This window comes from Neopsephotus bourkii, unplaced genomic scaffold (genome assembly GCF_033783945.1).
Source record: "Neopsephotus bourkii isolate Nb327-2 ecotype Australia unplaced genomic scaffold, CSIRO-AGI_Nbou_v1 NB_234, whole genome shotgun sequence".
Taxonomy (NCBI): Eukaryota; Metazoa; Chordata; class Aves; order Psittaciformes; family Psittacidae; genus Neopsephotus; species Neopsephotus bourkii.
In genome coordinates this window covers 1,116,668-1,139,934 of record NW_026900744.1, presented here as the reverse complement: position 1 = coordinate 1,139,934, position 23,267 = coordinate 1,116,668, and the positions used below count along the sequence as shown (strand labels likewise).

The 23,267-nt window shown below is 46.6% G+C and overlaps 1 protein-coding gene across 2 annotated transcripts in view; it reads right to left on the bottom strand.

Annotated features, from left to right (window-relative positions):
- Window positions 1-23,267, bottom strand: part of LRP8 (LDL receptor related protein 8) — a 190,549-nt gene that overhangs the window by 4,774 nt on the left and 162,508 nt on the right. The window contains exons 5-16 of one of the 2 annotated variants that reach the window (XM_061344787.1): window positions 22,296-22,658; window positions 15,943-16,065; window positions 15,467-15,589; window positions 12,497-12,616; window positions 12,242-12,367; window positions 10,169-10,340; window positions 7,549-7,776; window positions 7,064-7,182; window positions 5,363-5,502; window positions 3,158-3,299; window positions 2,597-2,749; window positions 1,740-1,967 (exon numbers count right to left, since the gene is read on the bottom strand). In XM_061344787.1, coding sequence (XP_061200771.1) covers window positions 1,740-1,967; window positions 2,597-2,749; window positions 3,158-3,299; window positions 5,363-5,502; window positions 7,064-7,182; window positions 7,549-7,776; window positions 10,169-10,340; window positions 12,242-12,367; window positions 12,497-12,616; window positions 15,467-15,589; window positions 15,943-16,065; window positions 22,296-22,658 — 2,037 coding nt within the window. The remainder of the gene's footprint in view (window positions 1-1,739; window positions 1,968-2,596; window positions 2,750-3,157; window positions 3,300-5,362; window positions 5,503-7,063; window positions 7,183-7,548; window positions 7,777-10,168; window positions 10,341-12,241; window positions 12,368-12,496; window positions 12,617-15,466; window positions 15,590-15,942; window positions 16,066-22,295; window positions 22,659-23,267) is intronic. The other variant, XM_061344788.1, reaches the window with a different exon arrangement.

Genomic DNA, 23,267 nt, shown 5'->3' with positions numbered 1-23,267 from the left:
TTATAGAGGAAAATGAGTAAAAACACATCATCGATGCGCCTTTCAGGTTGTACACTTCAAAATGTTTGCTCGGAGCTTTTATAACGGGGGATGAGCACAGAAAATCTGGTTTTGATAAAGTGTCAGGAACTGAGAGCAGGAACTACCTGTAGTTTTTCTTTTGATACACCGATCCATGGAACTTAACAGGCGTTTTCTCCTTTTAAATACTGCCCTGCGGCAGGTTGTTCTATCCCATAGTTATTTACTTGCTAACAAAAGAGACTATTTCAAGTGTGGACTATAAAATCTTCCATGATTTGTTAAAAGATTATTGCACTGGAAAGAAATTTGCACAAAAAGAAGTGAAAGACACGAATTTCAGGAATTGGACTATGCTTCCCCACACGCAGCATGGAGCATGCTCCATCGCTGTTCCTGAAACCAGGCACCCAGCTCAAATGGGGATGGCTGAATTTTGCTTTCCAGATGCAACAGAAACTGCTTATTCTGCTCAGGGAAATGTTTTAAGGCCAGAAAGATGTTTTGAAGCCATCTGGATCTGTTTGAGGCCCTGAACTGCAGTCCTGAAGGGTGAACTCTTCTCTCTGGTCTAGAATTTGAGGTTTGATCTAGAAAATCAGTTCAGCTTTTCTGCTGTCCCTTGGCAGCAGGATCCAGAGGGGTCGCCTGTTAGAACTGAGGTGGTAGGTTGGTGTTTCATCACTCATTTCTGCCTTGGGCTGAAGTAATTCCACACTTCCAGCAGGGCTGAGGCTGGACAGGAGGCATTTTTCACCCACAGCTTGTGCTGGATCACACTAACAATTAAAATAGGTGAAGTGCCTTAGAATCATCCATCTCATAGCGTGCAGCACTGAAAACAGCACTGAAGCTGGGATGAACTAGTACTGGGCATAAGGCAAGGACTGCTGTGAACTCTCAGGGCCTCATCTCTAGGGTCTGCTTGATGCGTGCTGGATGAAAACCTGATGTAAGTTCCCTGACATCCCTAGTGAGCAGAATTGCACCAGCCATCATAGCAGATGCCTGCAGAAATAGTACCTGATGTCTCCTTCATCTGACCTAACTGTCCTGAATTCAGCTGTGATAGAGTTAATTTTGTTTCTAGCAGCTGGTGCAGTGCTGGGTTTCAGCTTCAGTCTGAGAACAAGGTTGATAACACACCGATGTTTCAGTTGTGGCTGAGCAGCGCTTACCCCGATCAAGACTTTTCAGTCTCATGCTCTGCCAGTGAGGAGGGGCATGGGAGGAAACAGAGACAGGACACCTGACCCAAACTAGCCAAAGAGGGGTATTCCGTACCACAGCACATCATACCCGGTCTAGAAACTGGGGGGAGTTACCTGCAAGGCCCAGATCACTGCTCGGATCGGGCTGGGCATCAGTCAGTGGGTGGTGAGCAATTGTATCGTCATCATCACTGTTTGTTGGCTCTTTTTTCTTCTGTATCTTTTGTTATTTCCCTTTTCATTATTATTGTTGCTATTGTTACTTTTAGTAGTATTATATTGTATTTATTTTAAACATTAAACTGTTCTCAACTCAACCCATGAGTTTTACTTTTTTCCTCCCCAGTTCTCCTCCCCATCCCACTGGCAGGGGTGGTGAGCAAGCAGCTGCATGGTGCACAGTTGCCAGCCAGGGTTAAACCATGACAGTGACACAGATGTTAGGTTAGTGCATGAGGTTTTGTGACACAGTGTATATATAGGAAAAAGAGGAATCTCATCTCTTACAGTGCTGTGATAAATTGCTGTTTCCAGTGGTAATCTCAGAGTCTATCAGGATGGATGTGGTGGAAGGTAAATGAAAACTCGGGGTAATTGTAGCTTCTGATACAGCTTTGGGGACGACTTCAGTGGTGTTATTGGCACTGCCAAGTACAGGTGTGATGGTCGTGGTACCAGCAGTACGTGGTGCTGTGGTTGTAGAAACCAGTACAGTAGTTGAAGTCATTGGAAGATCTGAAAAACAAGAGCAACAATGATATTTGGTTAAAGTCAGTGCACAAAGCAGATCACAAATGGTGCTATAAACCTGGGGTGGATTGTTATGTTTAATGATTTAGAAGCAAAACCAAATTCCAATTCTATCTGACTATCGATAGGTCTCTGCCTGAAGCTACAGAAATGATTTCCTGAAGTCAAGCTGAATTCATTAACAGTAATAAAGCATCTGGATGGAGGGTTGTTGAGAAGTTAAACAACTCAGGGTTTGTTCTGTTCTTTTCTCAGTACCTCAGAAGACAGTGACTTTGTACCAGGGAACTGAATTCTGCACCTTGGGGAAAACTCACTGAAATCACTTGTCTCTTCGGGATATTATCAGCATTGACTGTGGCCTCCCCAGATCCGGTATCAACGTGGCAGATCTTAATGATTTATTGACCATTCACACTTTTAGTGTTGGGTCTTATCCTTTCTTTCTTTCCTCCTGTATCTTTTTCTTAAGCTTTGCAAACCAAGCAAGCTTTCAGTAAAGGGCACCACAATGCTGTGTTCAGAAGGCAGCATGTGGTGGAACACAAAAGCCAGCACATGCACTGTAAGTATGATTTGTTGGAGTAGCGCAAGAGTGATGTGACTGTATTTACCTTTGAAGCATTTTTTCATGTCAGGACCCAGCCACATGTTGTCAGGACAGGCACAGGTGTACTTGGGAGAATGGGGAGAGATCTGAGGTGCAGGGAGACACAAATACTCACAGCCTCCATTGGGCTGGGGGCTGAGCTCGCAGGAATCCGGAGCTGCTCAAGGATGGAAGAAAAGACAAGTTATTTTTCTAATTATTTATTTCTTGTTCTTGGCAAAGAAACAGCAGTTCAAGAAGACTCCTCCACTCCCTACCTCAATTAACTGAAACACCTCTACAGTTTGGAGTAGAGTGAGACCTTACGCTCTGCTGCCAAAACTGCCCAAACAGGAGACAAATGGCAGGCATCACAGTGACAAGGGTAACTCACTGTTAGCAGAGGTGTTAATTAAACAGCTATTAACAAATTGCAGACTTCTCAATAATTGCTGCTGAATTAATCATGCAGGAACTTCAGACTTCAGGCACTGATGTCACATTATTACCTGTGCTTTCTCTCTCATTGAGGGCCACCAGGAAGCATTTTGTTTACTAGCTCAAATAAACCTCATTCAGGCCTTACCTTTGGGCTGCTTTAACTCGTGGAACACCACAATGTCATGAGGATTATTGAGGTTTTCTGCCAGAACGGAGATGTCCAAACCATTCAGCCTGTTGGCACTGAAGATCGCTTCATTCTCCAGGTCAGTCCAGAACACTCTGTCCTGCAGGAAACATCGCATTCCTGAACTGAAATCCAGCTCAAGCTGGATTAAACTCCAGTAGTCTGTCACTGCACTGTGTTCCTACCCTGGGGCACCTCTGGTTCACACCATGGCAGCTTTATGGGGTTTTTTTTGGGCACTGGCATTTTGAGTGTTCAAAAGCACAGCAATCCCATGTGTCTACAGAGTGCTTAGCCATTGTAGTAGCTATGAGACGGAGATGAGGGAGCAGAAATTTGGTTAAGTACAGGGCTGCATCCATTCCATTTCTCAACTGTTTGGTTTTTAAGACAGGCTGGAGCACAAGCAGAACCAAAAGGCTACACCAAAAACCTTTGTTTTGCTGATTATTTTCCCCATTCCAAAGTTAAGACCTGCCTTGAACATGATTCCATGAAGAGACTGGTGCCTAGAGCACACCTGGGAGATGAGTATCTATTTATTAGTATCTTTTGCATGGCATACTATGACTGAAGATAACTGGTCAAGGAGGTACACAGGAACAGCAGTTATCAAACTGTATTTAGTTGCTTGCTCAGCTATGTGTGCTGCTGCCTGCTCAAACCACATGTAATACAGTAAGGAAAGCCACTTTACTGGAGAATGAGAGCTACTTATTGAAATCATAATGAAATAAAAATATAATCAAATTATCAAAAGCAGAAGGGTTGTCTGTTATTCAAACCAGCCGTTCAGATGAGGAAGGGTGTAACAGGTGAAATAACCCAAGAGATCCTTCCAAACACTGCTGTGAGCATCAAAGTAAAGAGCAGCATTGTCCTGGGGAACCTGTGCCCAGACTAAGATGCTCAGATACCATACGCATTGTATGGGAGGAGTAAGGGATTTATGGAAGAGGGTTGAGTCAAAAACCAACCTGTTAAAGTGACATGAAAAGAAAAGGAAGGAGGCTGATGCACCCTGTGACATGGAGCCAACCAGACACTTTCCTCTGCTGTAGCTTATCTAAGTGAGGGGCCAAAGCTGAAGCTTTTGTTCCCATAATTGTTTAGGTGTTCACAGAAAGGAGCTTGGCTACAGCAGAAGACTCTGCTGACCTAGGCTGGTGACACTTGGCAATCCTCTACCAGGGCAGGAGGAGCTGGATGGGCTCTCTGCTTCCACCCAGCCACAGCAGGAATTTCAGTTATGTCTTCCATAGCCCTAGAATACTCCTGAGATAAGATGTGGAATGCAGTTTTGAATGCATGTATCTCAGATCTTAAGCATGAGATACAAACTGCAAGGAAGCTGTTACCATGGGCCCTGCTAGAGGTAGTTCTGTATGAGCTAACAGCAGCAATGCCCATTTAGGTAGTAATTTCTGTAGTTCTCAGCAGGTCCGAGTTCTTCCCTGATGGCATTTGAGGGTTGGGATTGTACTATTTAATTAATTACCGACTGCTTTTAGCAATGCTGCAGTGTGACACTCAATGGTAACAAAAGTACTGAATTACAGCTCAGTGGGTTTTCAATAGAAAACACTGAAGTAGGAATTGGGAGCCCTTGAAGATGAGCTGATGTCTCTGTAGGATTGGAGCTGTAATTCTGGGGACAGGGAGGTTGCTCTGATACGAGGCAGGGTTTGTGTGTGTGTGTCACACCCGGAGCAGTTCAGCCTGAAAGAGAATCCTCTGACCCCTTCAGCACCAGATGAACACACATCTTTGTAATGCCGAGTAACCCTCCCTCAGCAGCGCACTGGTTACAGTGACTGCAGGGGAAGCCCTGCCAGGCCCTTGCTGCACAGATACTCCCAGGCCTTTACATGAACTTTTGGCTCAATTCAACCCAGGGAAACCCCATTTTCCAGCTCGGTGGGAGGTGTTACGCTGGGCACCACTATCCTCATGGATCCACTCGTGCTACATTCAGTAAAAGCATGATACGACCGATGCATTGCTCCTGATTAAGGACATTAGAGAACACTTTCCCCCACTGAACCCACACCAGGTTAATCAGTTTCTACAGCAGAGACCACCCTCGCTGAGCTTCCGTTGCTATGCAAAAGGCATAGCCTCTTGCAGCCTCCAGTCTGTTCCACAGCCGGTTTTGACTCTTACCTCAAACACTGCTAAGCCGAAAGGATGGCTCAGATCATCCACAGAAGAGATCAGAACTTTCCTGTTGCTGCCGTTGAAATCAATGCAGGACAGTGAGTGCAATTTGGAGTCTACCCAGTAGAGACGCTGATTCAGCAAATCTGAGAAGTGAAACACAATGAAGCAGAATTACACACAGCTCCTGCACTCTTTTTCTCTTGCCCAGCATGTTTTTCCTGCTGGCAGCATGACTAATCTCTTTATTATTGGGCCCTATTTTTTTTTAACACGAGTTCTGATTTTGACTCTGTGCCCAGATATGCTGGGATAAGACCCTATAAATAAGATTATAAAGGAGGAACATTCTGTTGTGTGTGGGGAATGGCTGACTGACAGCTTTGTACAGTGAGGTCCTTTTGTTACCAGGAGGAGCAGGCCAGCAGTGGTTTGGGCTTCCCAGAGTCACACTCATCAGTGCCTGAGGGAGAAGCTTCATCCCTCTCTAGACTATTCAGTCCTTGGCCTCTTGCTGAAGGACAACTGTGATTCAAATGAAACACATCTCTGAAGGAGCTGAAGAATCATCCTGGGTCCTGAAGCCTTGCTGTGCTCCAGGCTGGGGAAGGCTGGTGGGGGACACACTCCTACCAAAGCCAAACAGGTTTTGGGGAGGGTGCAGGTCAGAGTAGAAGGGAAGGATTCAGTGTTACTTAGAATACCAAGCACTGGAGTAAATTCACTCATTCTGGATGAGATTCACTGAACAGAATGGTTCAGTGGATGAGTGCCAACACAAAACAAGTTCTGTAATTAAACAAGCCATTAGTTAATTTCCTAATTACTAAAGGATAACATTATTTGTTCACAGCAATAGCACTTCAACACCATGCACTGGTAGCAGCACTTTCTCCTCCATCCTTGTCACGGCCAGAATTTTCAGATATAAAACCAAGCAGAGAACCTCACATTTACATGGTGTCAAACACAGACAGCTGTAACTCCAGAGGAAGGTGTCCCCTGTAGCCCCATGAGAGCAGGAAATCTCCCTTCTCCTGCTACTCGGGGTGCAGTGAGAGTGACCGCAGCCCACTGTGTGCCAATAGGATCATACAATGCTTTGGGTCAGAAGGGACCTTAAGGATCATCTTGTTCCAACCCCCCTGCCACAGGCAGGGACACCTTCCACTAGAGCAGCTTGCTCCAAGCCCCTGTGTCCAACCTGGCCTTGAACACTGCCAGGGATGGGGCAGCCACAGCTTCTCTGGGCACCCTGTGCCAGCGCCTCAGCACCCTCACAGGGAAGAGCTTCTGCCTAAGAGCTCAGCTCAGTCTCCCCTCTGTCAGGTTAAAGCCATTCCCCTTGTCCTGTCCCTACAGACCCTTGTAAAAAGTCCCTCTCCAGATTTCCTGTAGCCCCTTTAGACACTGGAAACTGCTGTAAGGTCTCCCTGGAGCCTTTTCCAGGCTGAACCAGCCCAGCTCTCAGCCTGTCTTCATAGGATGCAAGGTGTAAGCCAAGATGGGTTCCATCTCACCACCCTGAGCCCAAGTGGCTAGGCAGGCATGTTGACGTGAAAGGGGCTTTGCTAGCCACGTGTCTTCCCTTGATGTACTCACTGAGCACTGCCTTTGTGCAGTTACAATTCTGTTTTCACAATTAACAACAAAAAATGAAGTGATGTCAGCCACAGTAGGTGCTGTAGCTCTTCTCTGGGCTCTTACCAAGTGTGATGCCATTCGGCCACTCAATGTTGTCAGTCACCAGCACTTGCCGCCCCACGCCATTCAGGCCGGCCTTCTCGATCTTAGCTTTGTCTCCCCAGTCAGACCAGTACATGAACCTGAAGGAGAAAGATGGAACAACACAGTAAATTGGACTCTAGTGCAAGAAATCTGCACTAATAATCAGGGTAGAATGCGCCCTGTTCTCTTCAGCCTCTTCAGTGAATCCTAGTATACACCTAATGGAGCCACATACTGCCCCACAGGTCCTCTGCCACAGGACTTGCACCAGAAGTGCAAGCTGTGGCCTTTCAAAGACTCAGCTGAACTATCTCAGCAGTCCTATTTCAGTTCAAGGGATCTATCTTAAAGGGCACCTGAAGTCTTGATGAGGTTAAGAACCACCCACAGGTTTGTGAGAGAGGCAGAAAGATGACTGGAACATCTCCATTGGCAAAGGGAGTGTTTGTGGCCTTTACACCTACCTCCGTGTGGGATCAACAGCAATGGCTCTTGGCTCACTGAGGTCACTGTTGAAAAGTGTTCTCCTCCTGCTTCCATCTGCAGTGGCCACTGAGATGGTCTTGTTTCCAGAGTCTGTCCAGTAGATGTTCTTATGGACCCAGTCTATTGCCAGTCCTTCGGGAGAGTTCAGCTGGCTGTCTATCAGAATCACCTGCTCGGCCGTGTCACTCGCTTTGTCTATGTAGGCACTGCAAAGACAGGACTCGTCATGGCACTCACGTGGCGCAGAGAGGGCTGTGCACACAAGCATGGGGTTGTCCCTCAGACAAGCTGAATGCCAGGTAGCACCTCTGCATCCCCATGGAAAGAAAGTGCACAAGTGGCTGCATGGGTGACATAGAAACCTTTATGGCACGCAGTGCTGCAACCTTCAGCTTTCCTATAGCTTGTTCTTATTTCCCATACCTGGGTGACAGGCATTTCTAGAACAGGGAACTGGCATTCCATTTTTCTACCTGCTTCCTGCTATAACTGCACAATCCAGGAAAACATTTGACTTCAGGCATGTTGATTTCAATAGCATCAATTCCTGGGATTTATGGACATTAGAAATATAATCTCCAGTGCTCAGCCGAACAGAGTTGAATTCAGCATGTAAAGAAAGGTGCTTAAATGCACTGCAGAATTAGGACCTGTGTAACTAATTATGATTCATCAAAGGGATTCATGGAGCTGTACTAATTTGGCAAGTGATCTCATTAGATACAAAGAAAATGTTCATTAACATCAATGGCAGCCTCCACATCTTTCCAAACACTAATGGAAGGCAGCAAACTCCACGTGGATATTTCATAAGAAACTCAATGTTGCTCCTACAAGCACACAGGCTGATTCTGCACCGTTGCCCCTGCACCAGTATCAATTGCACCAAGTGAACTGAGATGGAGTTAAGAGTTTGCATGCTTAGTCTGGCTCTTAGATTAACTTGGTACACCTTAAATTCAGTGTGATGAGCAGCATATGTTGTAACTACACAGCTCCAGGCCGGGTAACTCCTCCTCAGTGTTAACAGTGTGTTTCGTACTTGCCGTCCCCCACTGCAGAGAGCTGCTGCACTGTACCCTCAGCCTCACTCGCTGCCCTTGCTGGGGAAGCTGAGAGAGGCTCCTGTGGCTTTCAGAATGGGAGGCCTGAAGTACAGGTGACACTGCAATTCTCCCAACAATTAAATCTTGTAACAGATCTTCTGACACCCCAAAGGGGACATCACCTCAGTAGGAGAGGAGCTGGAAAGGCAAATGGGGTGCATTAAGAAAGATGGGATCTCCTGTCAGCAATTACCTCCTGTCCCAGTTTTCACATTGTGACAGCCTCTCAACTACAGACTGCTTTTCCCCAGAGGACTCCTGCAGGTGAGTCCTGTTCTCTGCTGGAAGGACATGGTGGCCTTTTGTTTAGAAGTGTTTGATATTAGTGATGGTAGCAGTATCTTAAACAGTAATTGTTGAGAATTTACAACTGCACACCTTGCTCTGCAGACAAGGGGAAACTTACAGCAAAGCTCATGCAAGTAGCATGAAGAAAGAGAAAAATCCTGCTGTTTGGAGAAAGGCAAACACTTGGTATAGCCATGTCCAGGCTATGTACGCTGTTCAGTGGCCCCCAGTGTCCCAGGGCATTCGCTGTCAGCTAGGGAAGGAACCAGCTAGGTCTCAAGTAACTCTGTGTATGCATACAAAACCCTTACCCACTCCGCCCGTGCCTGCAGGATCAGGCTCAGTGAAAGCAGCTTTCTCCTATGCTACCTCCCCATTTTCATAGCCCCACAGTCTCAGGCTATCTGCCGAGCTACTCAGGTGCTTCATACTCAGCACAGCCTGTGCAAATTTCCCTGCCAATGGCATGGGAGATACCAGAGCCTACAGAAACCCGGCCTTGGCTCCCACACACTGAAACCAATCAACCTTTGCCTGATCATTAGCTGAAATCCAGAACAAATCACTGTAGAAGCTGCGATAGGGTGCAATAGCTATGCAAATCAGAAAATACATGGGGCATTTTCAGGACATAAATTAAATACATTTTTAACTAGGCACACTCACAAAACCCTGGTACATACTGTGATGGGTGCCATAGAACAGCTCAAGGAGGAAGGAGAATCACAGAATGTGTGCTGTGGTCAAGTGCTGTGAATTTAAACCCAGTCTAGCAGAGTCTACAGTGGGCAGCCAGTATCTATATTGCTGCCTCCTGCTCCCCCCATCTGCCTCCTTTGTGCTTTCAGCCCCTTGTGGTTTCACGTCCAGCAAGCACACAGCACAGCAGCAGTCTCTCACAGCACTGCTTGGCAATAGCATGATTCAGTAAACAGGAGTCTACATGCAATTGCACAAATGCAGCAGGATCTATTATTGACAAAAAGCCTTCCTGCACTATCAAACCAGATCACTGCACAAGGCCCTGATTTCTTTATCAGTTCCTAAAGAAGCTTAAAAAGTCTGGGCCACAACAGATAACCTGGTAAGGGAAGATAAACCCTCGGGTACCCTGCACTGCTCTCTGCAGGTTGTCCTTTAAGGGTCCAGGTTGAACCACAGCTTTGGGAAGGTACCAAACCACTCATCCTCTCTTGCCCTTTACCTGTAGATTTTTCGGTAGAACAGATCACACCAGTATATCCTGTTTGTGGACACCTCCACGTCCAGCGCCACGACGTTCTTCAGCATGGGAATGAGGCGAGAGTAGTCCCTTTTCACCAGGTCTATCTTGCGGACCTCATGGCGGTTGGTGAAGATCAGGTATGGGCTCTTGCCTACCACAGAAAAGCAGTCGGTTTAGCAGCTGACCCAAGGGTTGGACTCAGCTTTCATTTCTCTTATCAGTCACTGATAGTTCTGCTTTGTAAGGAAGCTTTACACCACACCAAAAGCAAGTGTAAATAGCTTCCAGAGGCAGAGCTATCACGTGGACATGGAGTACCACAGCATCTCTGTGGTCATTAGAGGTACACTAGCTCTTGGTCTGCCCATTCTGCTAAGCCACAAAGTCTGGGGAATGTTCTCACGTTCAATCACACATTTTAGATACAATATACATGGGCCAGGTTTTGGTGACTCATGGCCAGGACAAGGAAGACAAGGAGGCCCAGGCTCTGGGCTGGCTGGCAGGAAGGCAGACAGACAGATTCAAGGTATCACAGAGCCACACTGAATCCAGCAAAGCCAGGACTGGTTGCTGGAGAGGAATTTTAGACTGCCATGTACATGCAGAACTCACAACAGTCACCTGAGCACTTGGGCTCAGGCCGTGCACACCTCTCTTAGATTGGATATAAGGAGGAAATTCTTTCCTGTTAGGGTGGTGAGGCACTGGAATGGGTTGTCCAGGGAGGTTGTGAATGCTCCGTCCCTGGCAGTGTTCAAGACCAGGCTGGAGGAGGCCTTGGGTGATATGGTTTAGAGCGAGGTGTCCCTGCCCATGGCAGGGGGGTTGGAACTTGATGACCTTAAGGTCCTTTCCAACCCAAACTATTCTGTGATTCTATGATTCTCCTGGGGGGTGGGGCAGAGCCAGCAGCCTGGGTGCTGGTGATACTGCTACTCCAGTCACAGTCTCAAGCCAGCCAAGGCTGGAGCCTGACAAGCATAAGGTTGACCTGAGTTTTCCAGGAGACAGGCGAGCAGGACACACAGGTATCGATAGTTCCTTTGCTTAGAAAACCATAGCCAGCACCTTAGCCTCCATGGTTACTCACAGCGGGCCCCATGGAGGCCAGTTTCCTACTGAAGGAGGCAGGCACCTGTGTCTCTAACAAGAGGTGCATGCCCTTGCCCTCTCCAACAATAGCCAGTTGAAGATCCTAGCAAAGAGTGTCCTTCTGCTGGGACTAAGGAACATGACACTGAGATGGAAGAGCTGGGACAAGGTTCCAGCTCTGGAATACATCATGCACAGACTTTTGGGCACAAGAGAATTTTCTAACTGACAAGCAGGTCACTGTCCCAGGATTTGGGTCAGTCCTAACTCACAGCAGGTGTGAGACTAACAGACTTTATGAGGACAGCAGGGCACTGTGTCTACCATACAGAACTTGGGAAGGAAGAGGCTACATAGATGTGCAGGGCAGCCCTAGAGAAGCAACTCTGTATTGCAGGTAACCCACCCTTCCCCAGGAGACCCACCATTTCCATTAATCCCCCCCCTCCATGGCTAATGCTCAGTCTTGCACAATTCAGCTTTCCATCCCTCTGACATTAACATTCATTTCTGCAATAAGGTCAAGCGAACTGCTGGTGTTCATGTTGGTATTTGCATTGGAGGGTGGCGAGGTGGCTAACCCACTGTGCTTTAATTGGCATGTTTTCTTCCTTTTAACAGCACCACCACTAAATGCTTTTGCTGCACTGTTTTTAATAACACCTGTCAAAAGACTTTCTTTTCTAGTTTCAGCTTCAAACAGCCAGCTAGTGACTGTAATCTTGCTCTGTACACTGTTAAAATATTCTGATCTGCATGATCAGTAGTTCTTGCCTAGAGACGCATCTGCTATCGCTGCAGCAGTTCTGTGCTGCTTGGAATGAAACGTCTTTGCTTTCCTTCTTTGCTAGTTTCCTTTTGTTTCTGTTCCCCCAGCCTCAGCCCTGCAAGCATGTTTTCTTATCGGAGTTGGGATGTTGAGCAAGCAGAGTTGAAGTGCCTGTGGTGGTGTCTTACCTACAGCTTTGCAGTTCTTGGACAGGGTGTCCATCTCGTATCCTTCGTAGCACTCGCATTTGTAGTCCCCCTTGTAATTAATGCAGATCTGGCTACAAGCGTCTGGATTCTCACATTCATCTATGTCTGAAAGGAGTGTTTGAAACCCATCAATAACTTGAAATCAAACCATCTGTGATGGAGCAACGCTGAAGTGAATATAATCACGTCTCTGTATGGTGAAACACAAGGGACTGCTGTTTGCATGTAAATTACCTCCACACGTTTTTTTATCCAGAAGCTTGTATCCGGGCGGGCATTCACATTCATAACCAATCTTCAAGTCTTTGCATATGTGTGAGCAACCACCGTTGTTCATAGAGCACTCATTAATACCTGAAAGGGATACACAGATTATCTGTGACTTTTAGTTGTAAGACTGAACAAGATTAAGAGATGTCCTGAGACATTTTCCCATCTATCGTAGCTTTTGGTAGCCAGGAGCTGGCCACAGAGTATATGAGCGACTTCACAGATAGGAAGCCACTACCATACCACTTTCTACCTCTTTATTATTCCAAACCAACACTGTAGGATCATTTGAAAAGCTAGTGCCTAAATGAACAGGGAGCCCTGGGGATACAGTATATGTGAGTCTCTGCATCTCATCCCATCAGAGAGCTGCTGCTTTGAGCATGTTCTGCCACATGTGAGAAACTTCCAAGGGACCTAAGGGCTCTCTCCAGGAGGCTCTTTCTTCCCCATGCACCAGTTCATGTTGATTTTTCTGAACAGTCTCTCTGAGCTTTAATAATTCATGCTGGGGGAGTCTCACCTCCCAGGGGCCAGCTATTTTGAAATACTATTTTCCCATCTAGCTCCAAGGAATGATCTATGTGAAAATTCCAGAAAACACCACAGTACAATCTGTCAGAGATACTCCATTAACACTGAGGTGCAGTCCTCCTACAAGCACATCCCACACTACAGCCTCTGCTGGCAGCCTGCATCAGCCCAAGTGTGCAATTTATGAACCCAATCCTTTCCTGGGTCCCTGTTGGATCCCAAGGCCACCTTTTTGATCCTGCTTTCAAGTGCTGGAATGAAAAACAGACTATGTGGATCCTTGTAACTGGAACTGCATGAGAAGTTGAGGAAAGCTGGTCTCCTGTCAGAAATAACATTTCTTGTTATAATTAACCTATGCAAGGTGTAGCAGTCCTCTCCCTAAGTAAGACTGCTGAAGAGAAGCTGTGGGATTTCAGGGATAGTGGGCTCACTAGAACAAGCAAAACTGATCTGCTTCAATCTATAATGCAATTTAAAGGCAAATTTTTCCTTTATCTCTTATTTCTTGCTTCCTTGCACACCGCAGGTGAGCAGTACAGCAGAGCCATTAAACTAGTGCTCTTCGAAGAAAATGAAAACAACCACAAGCTAATGAACTCAGGAAGACTAGGAAAATACCATGCCAGAAGGAACCCCATCTCAGCTCTGGGATGCTTTCACCTTCCTATCAAAGCCACACACATACAGGTATCAATACATTATTAATGCAGCAAGTTCACTAGGCTCATAGAAGACATCCACAGAGTCAGTGTGTGTTGTCGCTGATGTTTATTAATGGGTATCATATATTCCTGTCCTTGCATAGAACTCCAGAAAATGGGGTCATAAACATGCACAACTGCTCTCTGCAAAATACTACAAAGGCTGTTTCAACTAACAAGCAAACTCACTCAGATGATTCCCATAGTTTCAGAGGGACTCTGTGGAATGGAGAGACTGTAAATCAAGTGCTGGTTCACTTGCTGGACTTCTCAATCGGAGCTGAAGAGGAGCCTGGCAGAGACATGAGCCTGCTCTCTTTCTGCTGGGCAGCTGCTGCCCATTAGCTAAAGTTCAGCAGGATATTCACTGCCTGCCTGAAATAAGACAAGTGATGCTCCGTCTTCTGTCGTGCTTTCTTTTGGCAATCTTGGAGGGCACTGCAGCGTCTAGCACACAGCTAGACAGACACACCAAGATGAGGAGCATGTCCTGCATCTCCTGCCTTCTGTGTGGATTACTTCTGTGTGGGTGTTACATTCACAGCAATCCACATCACTCAAAGGAACATGCTTTCTTTAGGGGCTATTCTCTGCTTAGCTTCCTGACTCAAAACCACACTTCACTGCCAGCTTGGGACTGCACCTTGTCAGCCAGGGCACCAAGCTGAGCACCAAGTCCAGCTGAGCTGTGCCACTGCCCTGTCTCCTGAGATAAACTGGGCTGTCAGCTTTGTTGAGAGACCTCCACAGACAGACAAGTTACAACACCCACTCAGAAAGACAGAGAGACGTAGATTAGTGTAAGAAGGAAGCAAGGCCATACTGAAAGCACAAGGTAAGAGCATCCTCACTAGGCACTGATACAGAAGAAAGACTGACAGTTCTTTCTGAACGTGAGCTATTTCTGAGGCAGGCACTGAGCTCCATGCTACTGGTGCTCCATGATGTCATGGAAAGAGTCTCTCTGCCTGTGACATCTCTGCACTAGGGAACAAATCCAATGTGTCTGAGTAATGCTGCAGATCAGGGCTGGTGCCCACAGTGTCTGGTGGGAGGGAAAGGTGAGAGAGGAGCTGCCCTAGTGAGAGTGGCACAGCTCTCTACTGTGGGCTTTCCATTCTGCTGACTGACATGCAGAGCTGGCTCTTATGGCTTGAGCATTGTCACCAGCCCAGAGTGAGCAGGAAGCTGCAGAGAATTACCTGCTGTCATTTCTAAGGGAAGCAGCAACAACATGTAAATTCTAAGAGTGGATGAAGTCATCTCTCGGTTATCTCTCTACATGTTTTCACATCTGAAGTATTTTCCCAATATTAAATTGTTATGATGCTATCATCATCTTACAATTCAGAGATAATTTAGGCAGTAAGGCTAAATAAACTGGTCTGGCTGTAGAGGACACTAGTATCTGAGGAGAGGGGGAATTCCTGCTTCCTAGACCCATGCCCAGTTCATACATCCCTCCAAGTATAAAAGCTGAGCTGAGAAGGGCACAGTTCAAACTTACAGATGATCAGACTAGGCTACTAATTACATTCATATGAAGGGTGATGAAAGAATAAAGGCAAGGAAAGAGAAGCAGAGTGAGAAATAGCATTAGCAGCTACATGTGGTTACACTCAAAGCTGTGAGCACCAGATGGAGAAGAGGGGAAGCAGTTACAACAGGAGCAACACGTAGAAGGCAAGTACTGTACCACATTCTTTCAGAGGCTCGTCAGACCAGTCCCTGCAGTCTCTATGTGAATCGCACACTTTGCCTCCGTCAATGCACTCTCCACTCTTACACTGAAACTTGCTGGGACTTTCACATGCTGACTCTGTCATTTCGGGCAAGAGAGGAAAGCAACTAAGTTAGATGAGGCTCGTGACAACGAACAGCCTGACATAAAGCTTCAAGAGGGTGCCATTAGCAGAAATAGGATGGGATTAAGCAAATGAACATTAAGCCTGAGTATCATGCAAGGTACTTTTCAAGTCATACAGTCCACAGGGTCAGCACAATCATCTCTCCCCACGCAACCCCACTGCCAGAACAGCTTAAAACTCTCTACAAGAACAGCCTGCCATGGCCCAGAGGAGCAGTACAGGCCTCTTTCACTTTCCAATGGCCACACAGCTCTCACAGGCTCACACCATGGAGCATAAGCACTGCCCATCTGTCTGTACCTACCTTGTATGCAGCCTGCCTCATCGCTGTTGTCAGGACAGTCATGCACCTTGTCACACTGCTTTGCTCCGTGGATACAGGTCCCATCACCACACTGGAATTCATCTGGCTGGCAGGTCACCAGAGCTTTAAGACAATGCATTTGAGCATTAGCTACATAGGACTTGAATCTTTTGTGGTACCTTTTAGCCCTGTACTATGACACTGCTGGAGTTTCGCAACCTCTGCCAGCAAATCTCATTGAGCATTGGCTGCTTCCACCAAAGCAACTGAGGCAGCTCCTGTGCCCCTCTGCCACCCCAGATCACTCTCTACATCCTTGGGAAAAGAGCCACAAAGCCCATATGAGCAGATCTAGTCAAAACAGAATAGTGCAGGCAGTGAAGCTGCTTGGGTAAGACAACAAGAAAGCAAGCAGGCAGCAAAACTTTTAGCAGTGGAGCCTCCCTGGGGTCCTAAATCTGAGTGAGAGGCCATGCTGCCTTCCAACTAGGAGTGCAAAGTGGCATTGGAAAGGCAAAGGCAACTGCTCCTCAGCTCTCTTTCCTTCAGAAAAAGTTGTATTTAAGATAAATCTCAAAGCACCTTCAGGCTAAGGGCACGAGCAAGACATGCATGTACAGACTCTGCCAAAGCCAGTGTGGCCACACTGGGAACAAAGCTTAGTAACTCAGACATATCATTCGGGTTACTAAATGCCCGTGAGCTAACAGACAGAAGGTGGCAGAAGAGCTTCACTGCACTGCAAATTGGTGTTCCTTGGGGCTACAGGCAAAAACCACCCCCACAGTGTAAGGCCAGCTTTTGAGCCCAAAGCTCATTTGCCCACATCAGATTATTACACTCAAAAAAGATCTGGTAAATATCAAAGTTGGGGGGAAATATAAAACACACAGGTGCACTGACCATACTAAAATCAGTCAAGTTTCCCTCTCCAGGGTTACACAAATGAGAGACCTTCCTAGCTGGGACCAGACTTGTGCTGAGAAGGGTACAAGCCAGCAAAAGGCTCTAGCCTGTAGTTCACTGGCAAAACCAGCTCCTCATTCCTGGGACATGTTCTGCAGCTTACTTCTGAAGGGCCCATCTTGCAGATGCTGTCTTTAAATCCTATTAAGGCAGCAACACCGTGGAGAGCCCTTGATTCTAACCTTTTTATCTTGCTGATTATGTCCTGGTATCACATGACAGAAAATCACTGCCTCTGAACAGCTACAGGAGGTCAGCACTAATGTTACTACATGGGAGGTGAGAGCTATGTGGCAGATCTTCCCTGACAATTTGACAAACTGGTTCTAATATAAAAATTACTACTTGCAGACAGCTCAGGACGAGCCACAGATATGAAATGAGTTAGCATCGATACCATAAAGTATCAGTCGCACAAAGGCTCGGTATTGGTGGTGACTGCATCCCACAGGACACAGGATCTGGATCCATGACCGCTTCGCTGGACTTAGCTCTAGTGCATCTTCAGCTGGCAAAGGGCACAAAAGACAGGAAAAGCCACAACTGCAGGCTGGTGGGGGAAGGGAGGAATTCTGCCTTTAGAAATACATAGTATTCACATGAGGAAAGTTTGGAAATAGCACTGCTCCTTGGAGAGGAAAGCCATATGTACTATATTCATAAAAAGCTGAAAAGAGAGAAATATCCCAAGCAATAAGAAGAGTTCTGGGACCAGCTGTGTTGCCACATTTCAGTTAATAAACCCAGGCACAGAAATGGGAAACCTCAGTGGGACATCTGGGACAGCAGCTCCAAACTAAGCACGTGGGAACTGCTGCTCTAAATGGAGAAAAATGCAGGAGAGGAGGAAGCAGAGCTGTGGTCTGGAAAGAGCAGACCACACATTTGGAAGTGGCACTGAGAGCTCCTGCAGGGAAGCAAAGGCACTTGTGCTTGAACTGTTCCTGCCACATACAACCACCTGCCTGGAGAAGCCCTGCCAGTGGAGAGACCACCTTCCCCTCTCGACCTCTTCTGAGCTAAACCTTGGCCATTGCAAAGCTTTTCCTACTGCCTAGCCGAAAATACCTATGCCACAATTATTTCTTATCTTCACCCCCAACATGAAAACCAGTTTACTTCACCTCTTTTAACTCCCACAAAAGTGGAACATGGAATGAAAGTGAATTGGAGTCTTGTCTTTGCTGGAGCAGGAACAAGTCTCCATTTTATCAAGTAAATCTGCATGACAACAGCTACAGATTTGGAAGACAGGCGTTACAAAACCTCCTAATTGTTCTCAACTGTAATCTTCAAAGCTCTTTTAAAAAGCAGTTATAGTTAGATGCTAAGAATAGAAAGGTTTCTAATCCTAAAACAAGATGAAGGAAAAATTTGCAGGAATTGTGAAGACAAGGTTGAACAAGCAAGACTGAGAGAAATGACAGCACAGCTCTTAGCTCAGTTGCTAAAGGGACTGCAAAACATGCATGTGGGGTTTACAACATCACTGCCCAAAGCTTTTGCTTCAAGAAGGGAGAGAAGTTTGGAGATCAGGCTTAGTTTCCCGGCTCGCTTCTCATTCAAGCAAAGCTGTGCAAGTTCAGAGCTTTGAGGAATGGCCCCTGAGACTCTTAACAGACATCTAAAAGGAGCAGATGCAGTCACAGCTCTTACTGATCACAAAGATATTAAGGTACACATACAGCATTTCTATTCCTTGGTGCATTTTTCAGTAGGATGAGAGAGAATACCATGTTTATACCTAGCCTGGAGAGTGTAAGTTTGAGGGAAAAGGGGCAGGAACTTTGTTATCCTGAAGCTGGGACACAAACCCATCTCAGCACCACTGGCACAGTTGACAGCAGGTTGCCATCAGGGCCATTCCCAAAGCAGAGCAATATCCTAAGAAGAGGGAAGAGCTGTGCTGCTTATTTGCACAAGATGTTCAGAAAATTGCTGTGCTATTTTGGAGAGTTTAAATCAGGGAAATCTCAGCAGTTTTACAGCCGTCTCCTCTGCTCTGCAAATCAAATACGGAACGATTTACCAAAGCCCTGCTAAAGTAACAGGCACACTCAGACAGACACACTTCCCATTTGCAAATACTGGGCTCAAAGCTGTACTGCTCAAGTTCAGCAGATACATTCCAGATTCCAAGTCTCAGCATATGTTTCTTGTGTCTTCTGTTTCCATATCCCCAAATAAACTTAATCTCAAGAAAATCCCTGCACCTGCAAAATGCATCAATCCCATTTTATAGATGGGGAGACAGAGGCACGAAAGTGTGAGGTCAGGTCCCAAGGGATCTGTTCTATTTGCATTGTTTAAGTCTCCCTCCTGGATTCCCTAATGTGAGTTGCAAAGGGTATTTTAAAATATAATCATTCCAGATTTGGAGACTAATAAATCTAATGTAATGTTAATTTTATAAATACATATATACATATCTGTATATATACTAAAGAAAACCCCCAACCACTCCATGTTCTCACACAGCTTTCCTGAAATGACTCATTCCCTATTTATTTGCTGTCTTGCTGCCAAAACTTGTTCAGCAATTGTCACCCTTCATTTCTGCTCTCCTTGTTTATCACCCCAAAATGCTTATAACAAATGACTGGTGATGGCCTCATGACATTATTTTTAAAGCATTAGCTCCTAACTCTCCCTTTTATAGAGTGCAAACCCCAAACGATTCCCATTTGTGAGAGGATTTTTAGTGCTGGTATCTTCAGTTCTAACCAAATCAAGCCTAGTGGTACTTGTGCCATACCTGATGCTAAGGGGATAGAGCACTGTCATACACCTCTAACTCCCTGTGTGCCACATGGTACTGATTTCAAAAACAGAATTTATGGAGAGAGGAAAAAATAAAGGTCAATCCCTAAACTCTTCAGTCCAGCAGATGAGCGATGATGCTGAGTTTCCAGAGCTCTTAAATGTCACTTTCTTACTGCAGACATGTACACCCAAGCAACAGCTGCATTTAGGATGGGGAAGCAACCTTAGTTTTGACCCCAGACCCAGTTGAGCCATCACCTACATAAGCACTCAGCGTCACAAGTCCTCTCCTGGCTTAAAGATTCCCCCTCCCCGTGGTGTAAACAGCAGCAGGCTTAAGCACATCTGTGGCACTGGGGTGACTCCCGGCTTGCATGGGTGAAAATGGCAGAACCAGCCACTCTGTACAGAGGAGCAGTGGAGTAGCTAAAACTTGGTGCTTTGAATCCCACTGTTTCCTGGACCACAGGACTGAAAGCAGCAGGAGCAGCTCACATGCTCGTTTCTCCTGGGTAGATAAGCTGCACGTTGTGCCATGCTGAGTTTTTTCTAACTTCAAGTGCTGAATCTCTGCTAGTCAGAGATACCATTGTCTCAAGTCAACTCTGCCACATTTCCTCCTTCCTCCACTGGTTGTCAGCACTGTGCTGTGCTGCAGCGGTGTCCAACTGTGTCTTCTGCCCCAGGGAGGCTGCCCTTGGAGTACCTGGAAGTGCTACTTGGTGAAGCTGCTGTGTAGCTGAGGGTTGCTGTCAGAGCTGTGCTGCTTTTGGGCCTCACATCTCGGCAGTTTGAGCTCAGCTGCATATTGAGAGCGCCTGTCAGATCCAGGAGAGAAAGATGGGGAACAGAGAGCTGCATCTGCCTCAGCAAGGTACCTGGGCACTACTCTCACCCCACAGTGTCAAAGTAAATGGGACCTGTGAAAGACTTAGAACAATTCCTTTCAAGCTGAAACAATGGGGACTGAAATTTCAGAGACATTTCATCAGAAAGCACCATCTATAAGCTGCTCCCCTCTTTCACCATTTGGGAATGCACGGGAGCTCACCTTTCCTACTCCTAAGTTGCCTAAACTCAGCCATCCTGCCAGGTTGCCATCACTGCAGGGAATGCAACCTGTGGGACAGAGATCAGCTCCACTGGGAGTCTCCTGCCCCAGACACCAGTTCTTCACCTGCATTTGCAATGTGGGCTTGGCCACTATGTCCTGATTTAGAAGGGACACAAGTACAGGACTGCCTGCAGGAGGTCCCCATGAAAAACAGGTACCAAACACCACAGGCTGTCTCAGCTATCAGCGCACACAGCTCCACTGGCCATGTTCCTGCCTAGCTTTCTTACAGTCACTTCAAACTGATACAGATGCCAAGACCCAGCTTTGTCTCCTGACCCCACTGTCCCTGCAATGCTTCAGTCACGGGAAGTATTGCCTGGGTACATGCTGCACAAGAACTCTGTCTACTCCTGTGTCCTTTCTTGGAGATGAAGAAAGAGGCATCCTACCTAATCCATCCCTACTCAGAAGGGGGTTGTTAGCAATGATATCTGTGTACACAGCAGTCAAAACTGCTCTCTTCCTCACAGAATATACTTGGCTTCACCTACACTGCTCATAGGAGTCCTTGCTCTTTTATAGGCACAGCAGTTCCAGGGTTACCTGTGCCTCATTCCCCACTCTCCTGCAGCGTAACCAGTGGTATCCAGGACTTACTACATCCTCCTCCTCTTGCTAAAGCTGCCACTGAATTTACATCTGCCATGGGTTGTCATGGGTATGAAAAGATGGTGTTGGCAAAAGTGGTCAATTTTCTTAGGCACCTTTGCCAGAATGCCTGTTCTCTGCAGCTAGTTGCTGCCTTCCTCCCCAGAGGTGGCCCAATGTCAAAGCTGCTAAATATATACAGCTATGTAAATATTTTATTTCAATCTTGTCACTATGAATATTTTAGCACAACATTTTGCTCTTGGTTTCTTGTGTCTCTCCCTCCTCAGGTAAGTGACCAGCGTGAACCGTTTAGTGGCTAAAAATGGATGAAACATTCAAAATACCACGCACAGCAACAACACCATGTTATATGCATAAAGCCAGCTGAAAAGAAATCCATTATTTATTAGCTCTGTGCCTTATCAAGCCAAGCTCAAAGTGCATTTCCAACTGGATTCTTCAGAGGTACTGCTCTTGACTGCCTTGTTCCATATATTCTAACTTCAGAGGCAGAAAATTAATTATTTCTTTTCCTGATGATCATATATTCCCTTTACCACTGTGGCTTCTAACCTCCAGGCTGTGACCCCACCATGCAGCCTGAGGGCTTTGAACATTTTTCCTATTTTCCATTCATTGCCTTTCTAGTGAAACAGATCTCTTCTGAGGCACGGTACCATCCAACAGCTCTTGCACCTCCTTTCTAAGTCCTCAAGGAAAAAGCATAAAAGGGAGTCTGGAATATACCTGACCCTGCTGGGTTGGGCACCAAGCCATTTGGGACACAAAACACTCCTTGTCAGGCACACAGTTGCTGCATAGACATCAAAGACTTGCCTTAAAAAAACAGCCCACAGGGCCCCTCTCCCCCACAAAGGAGCGCCCTCAGCCCTGTCCCAGCCCTGCAGACACTCACGGCAATCTTGCTCATCAGACTTGTCCTTGCAGTCTTCATCCCCATCACACTTCCAGTTCAGGTGGATGCATTCACCATTGCCACACTGGAACTCATGAGCTGCACAGGTATTGAGGGCTTTGGCATCATAGCCACACTTCTCCACGGACTCGTCCGACTGATCCTCACAATCCGGCTGGTTATCGCAGACCCACAGCTCCGGGATGCACACGCTGTTGTTGCACTGGAACTCATTGGGGTTGCAGGTCAGAGGGGAGCATTTCCTTTCATCGCTGCCATCCCCACAGTCATTGTCACCGTCACACACGAAGATGATGGAGATGCATGACTTGTTACTGCACTGGAACTCATTGGGAGAACAGGCTTGGGAATAGAAATAAACAGGTGAGCTATGAGTCTCCAACCTGCCCCTCACCACTGTGCCAGCTTTAGCACATTAGGAATGTCTGAGACAGAGGGAGGGCAAGGATGCAAAAGCATTATATTGATTGTCCTAATTCAGAACATTACATTCCCAGTGATAAACTACATAGCAAGGAGGAGGTGAAGACATACTGGTCATCTCCCCAGCTGTGCTATACCATCCTCCATGGGCAGCCCTGAAGAACAAGGGCTGCAAGAAGTGCAGGTAGGAGAAGTGGGGGGCCAGCTGCAACACCGCCCCGGTGTTGAGGCAAGGGCAAGCCCCAGTGTATGGGGTGGCAGCAAGGAAAGAGCATGGAGGTTGCTGGGTGGGCTGGAGGTGCACTGCCACGCACTGGTGGAGGCCACAGCACTTCGCTCTGCTCCACACTGACATTATCAGCTTCCTGACTTTCACAAGCACAGAATCAGGTTTCAGGATTTCACAGTGTGCCTGGTTTTGGACATATTAAGTGGGATGTGTAGGGTAAATATTTAGTGAGTCGAGCATCAATTTAGCTGCAATCTGCCAGTAAGGCCCTTTACAACACACTGAACGCCTTCCCTGGA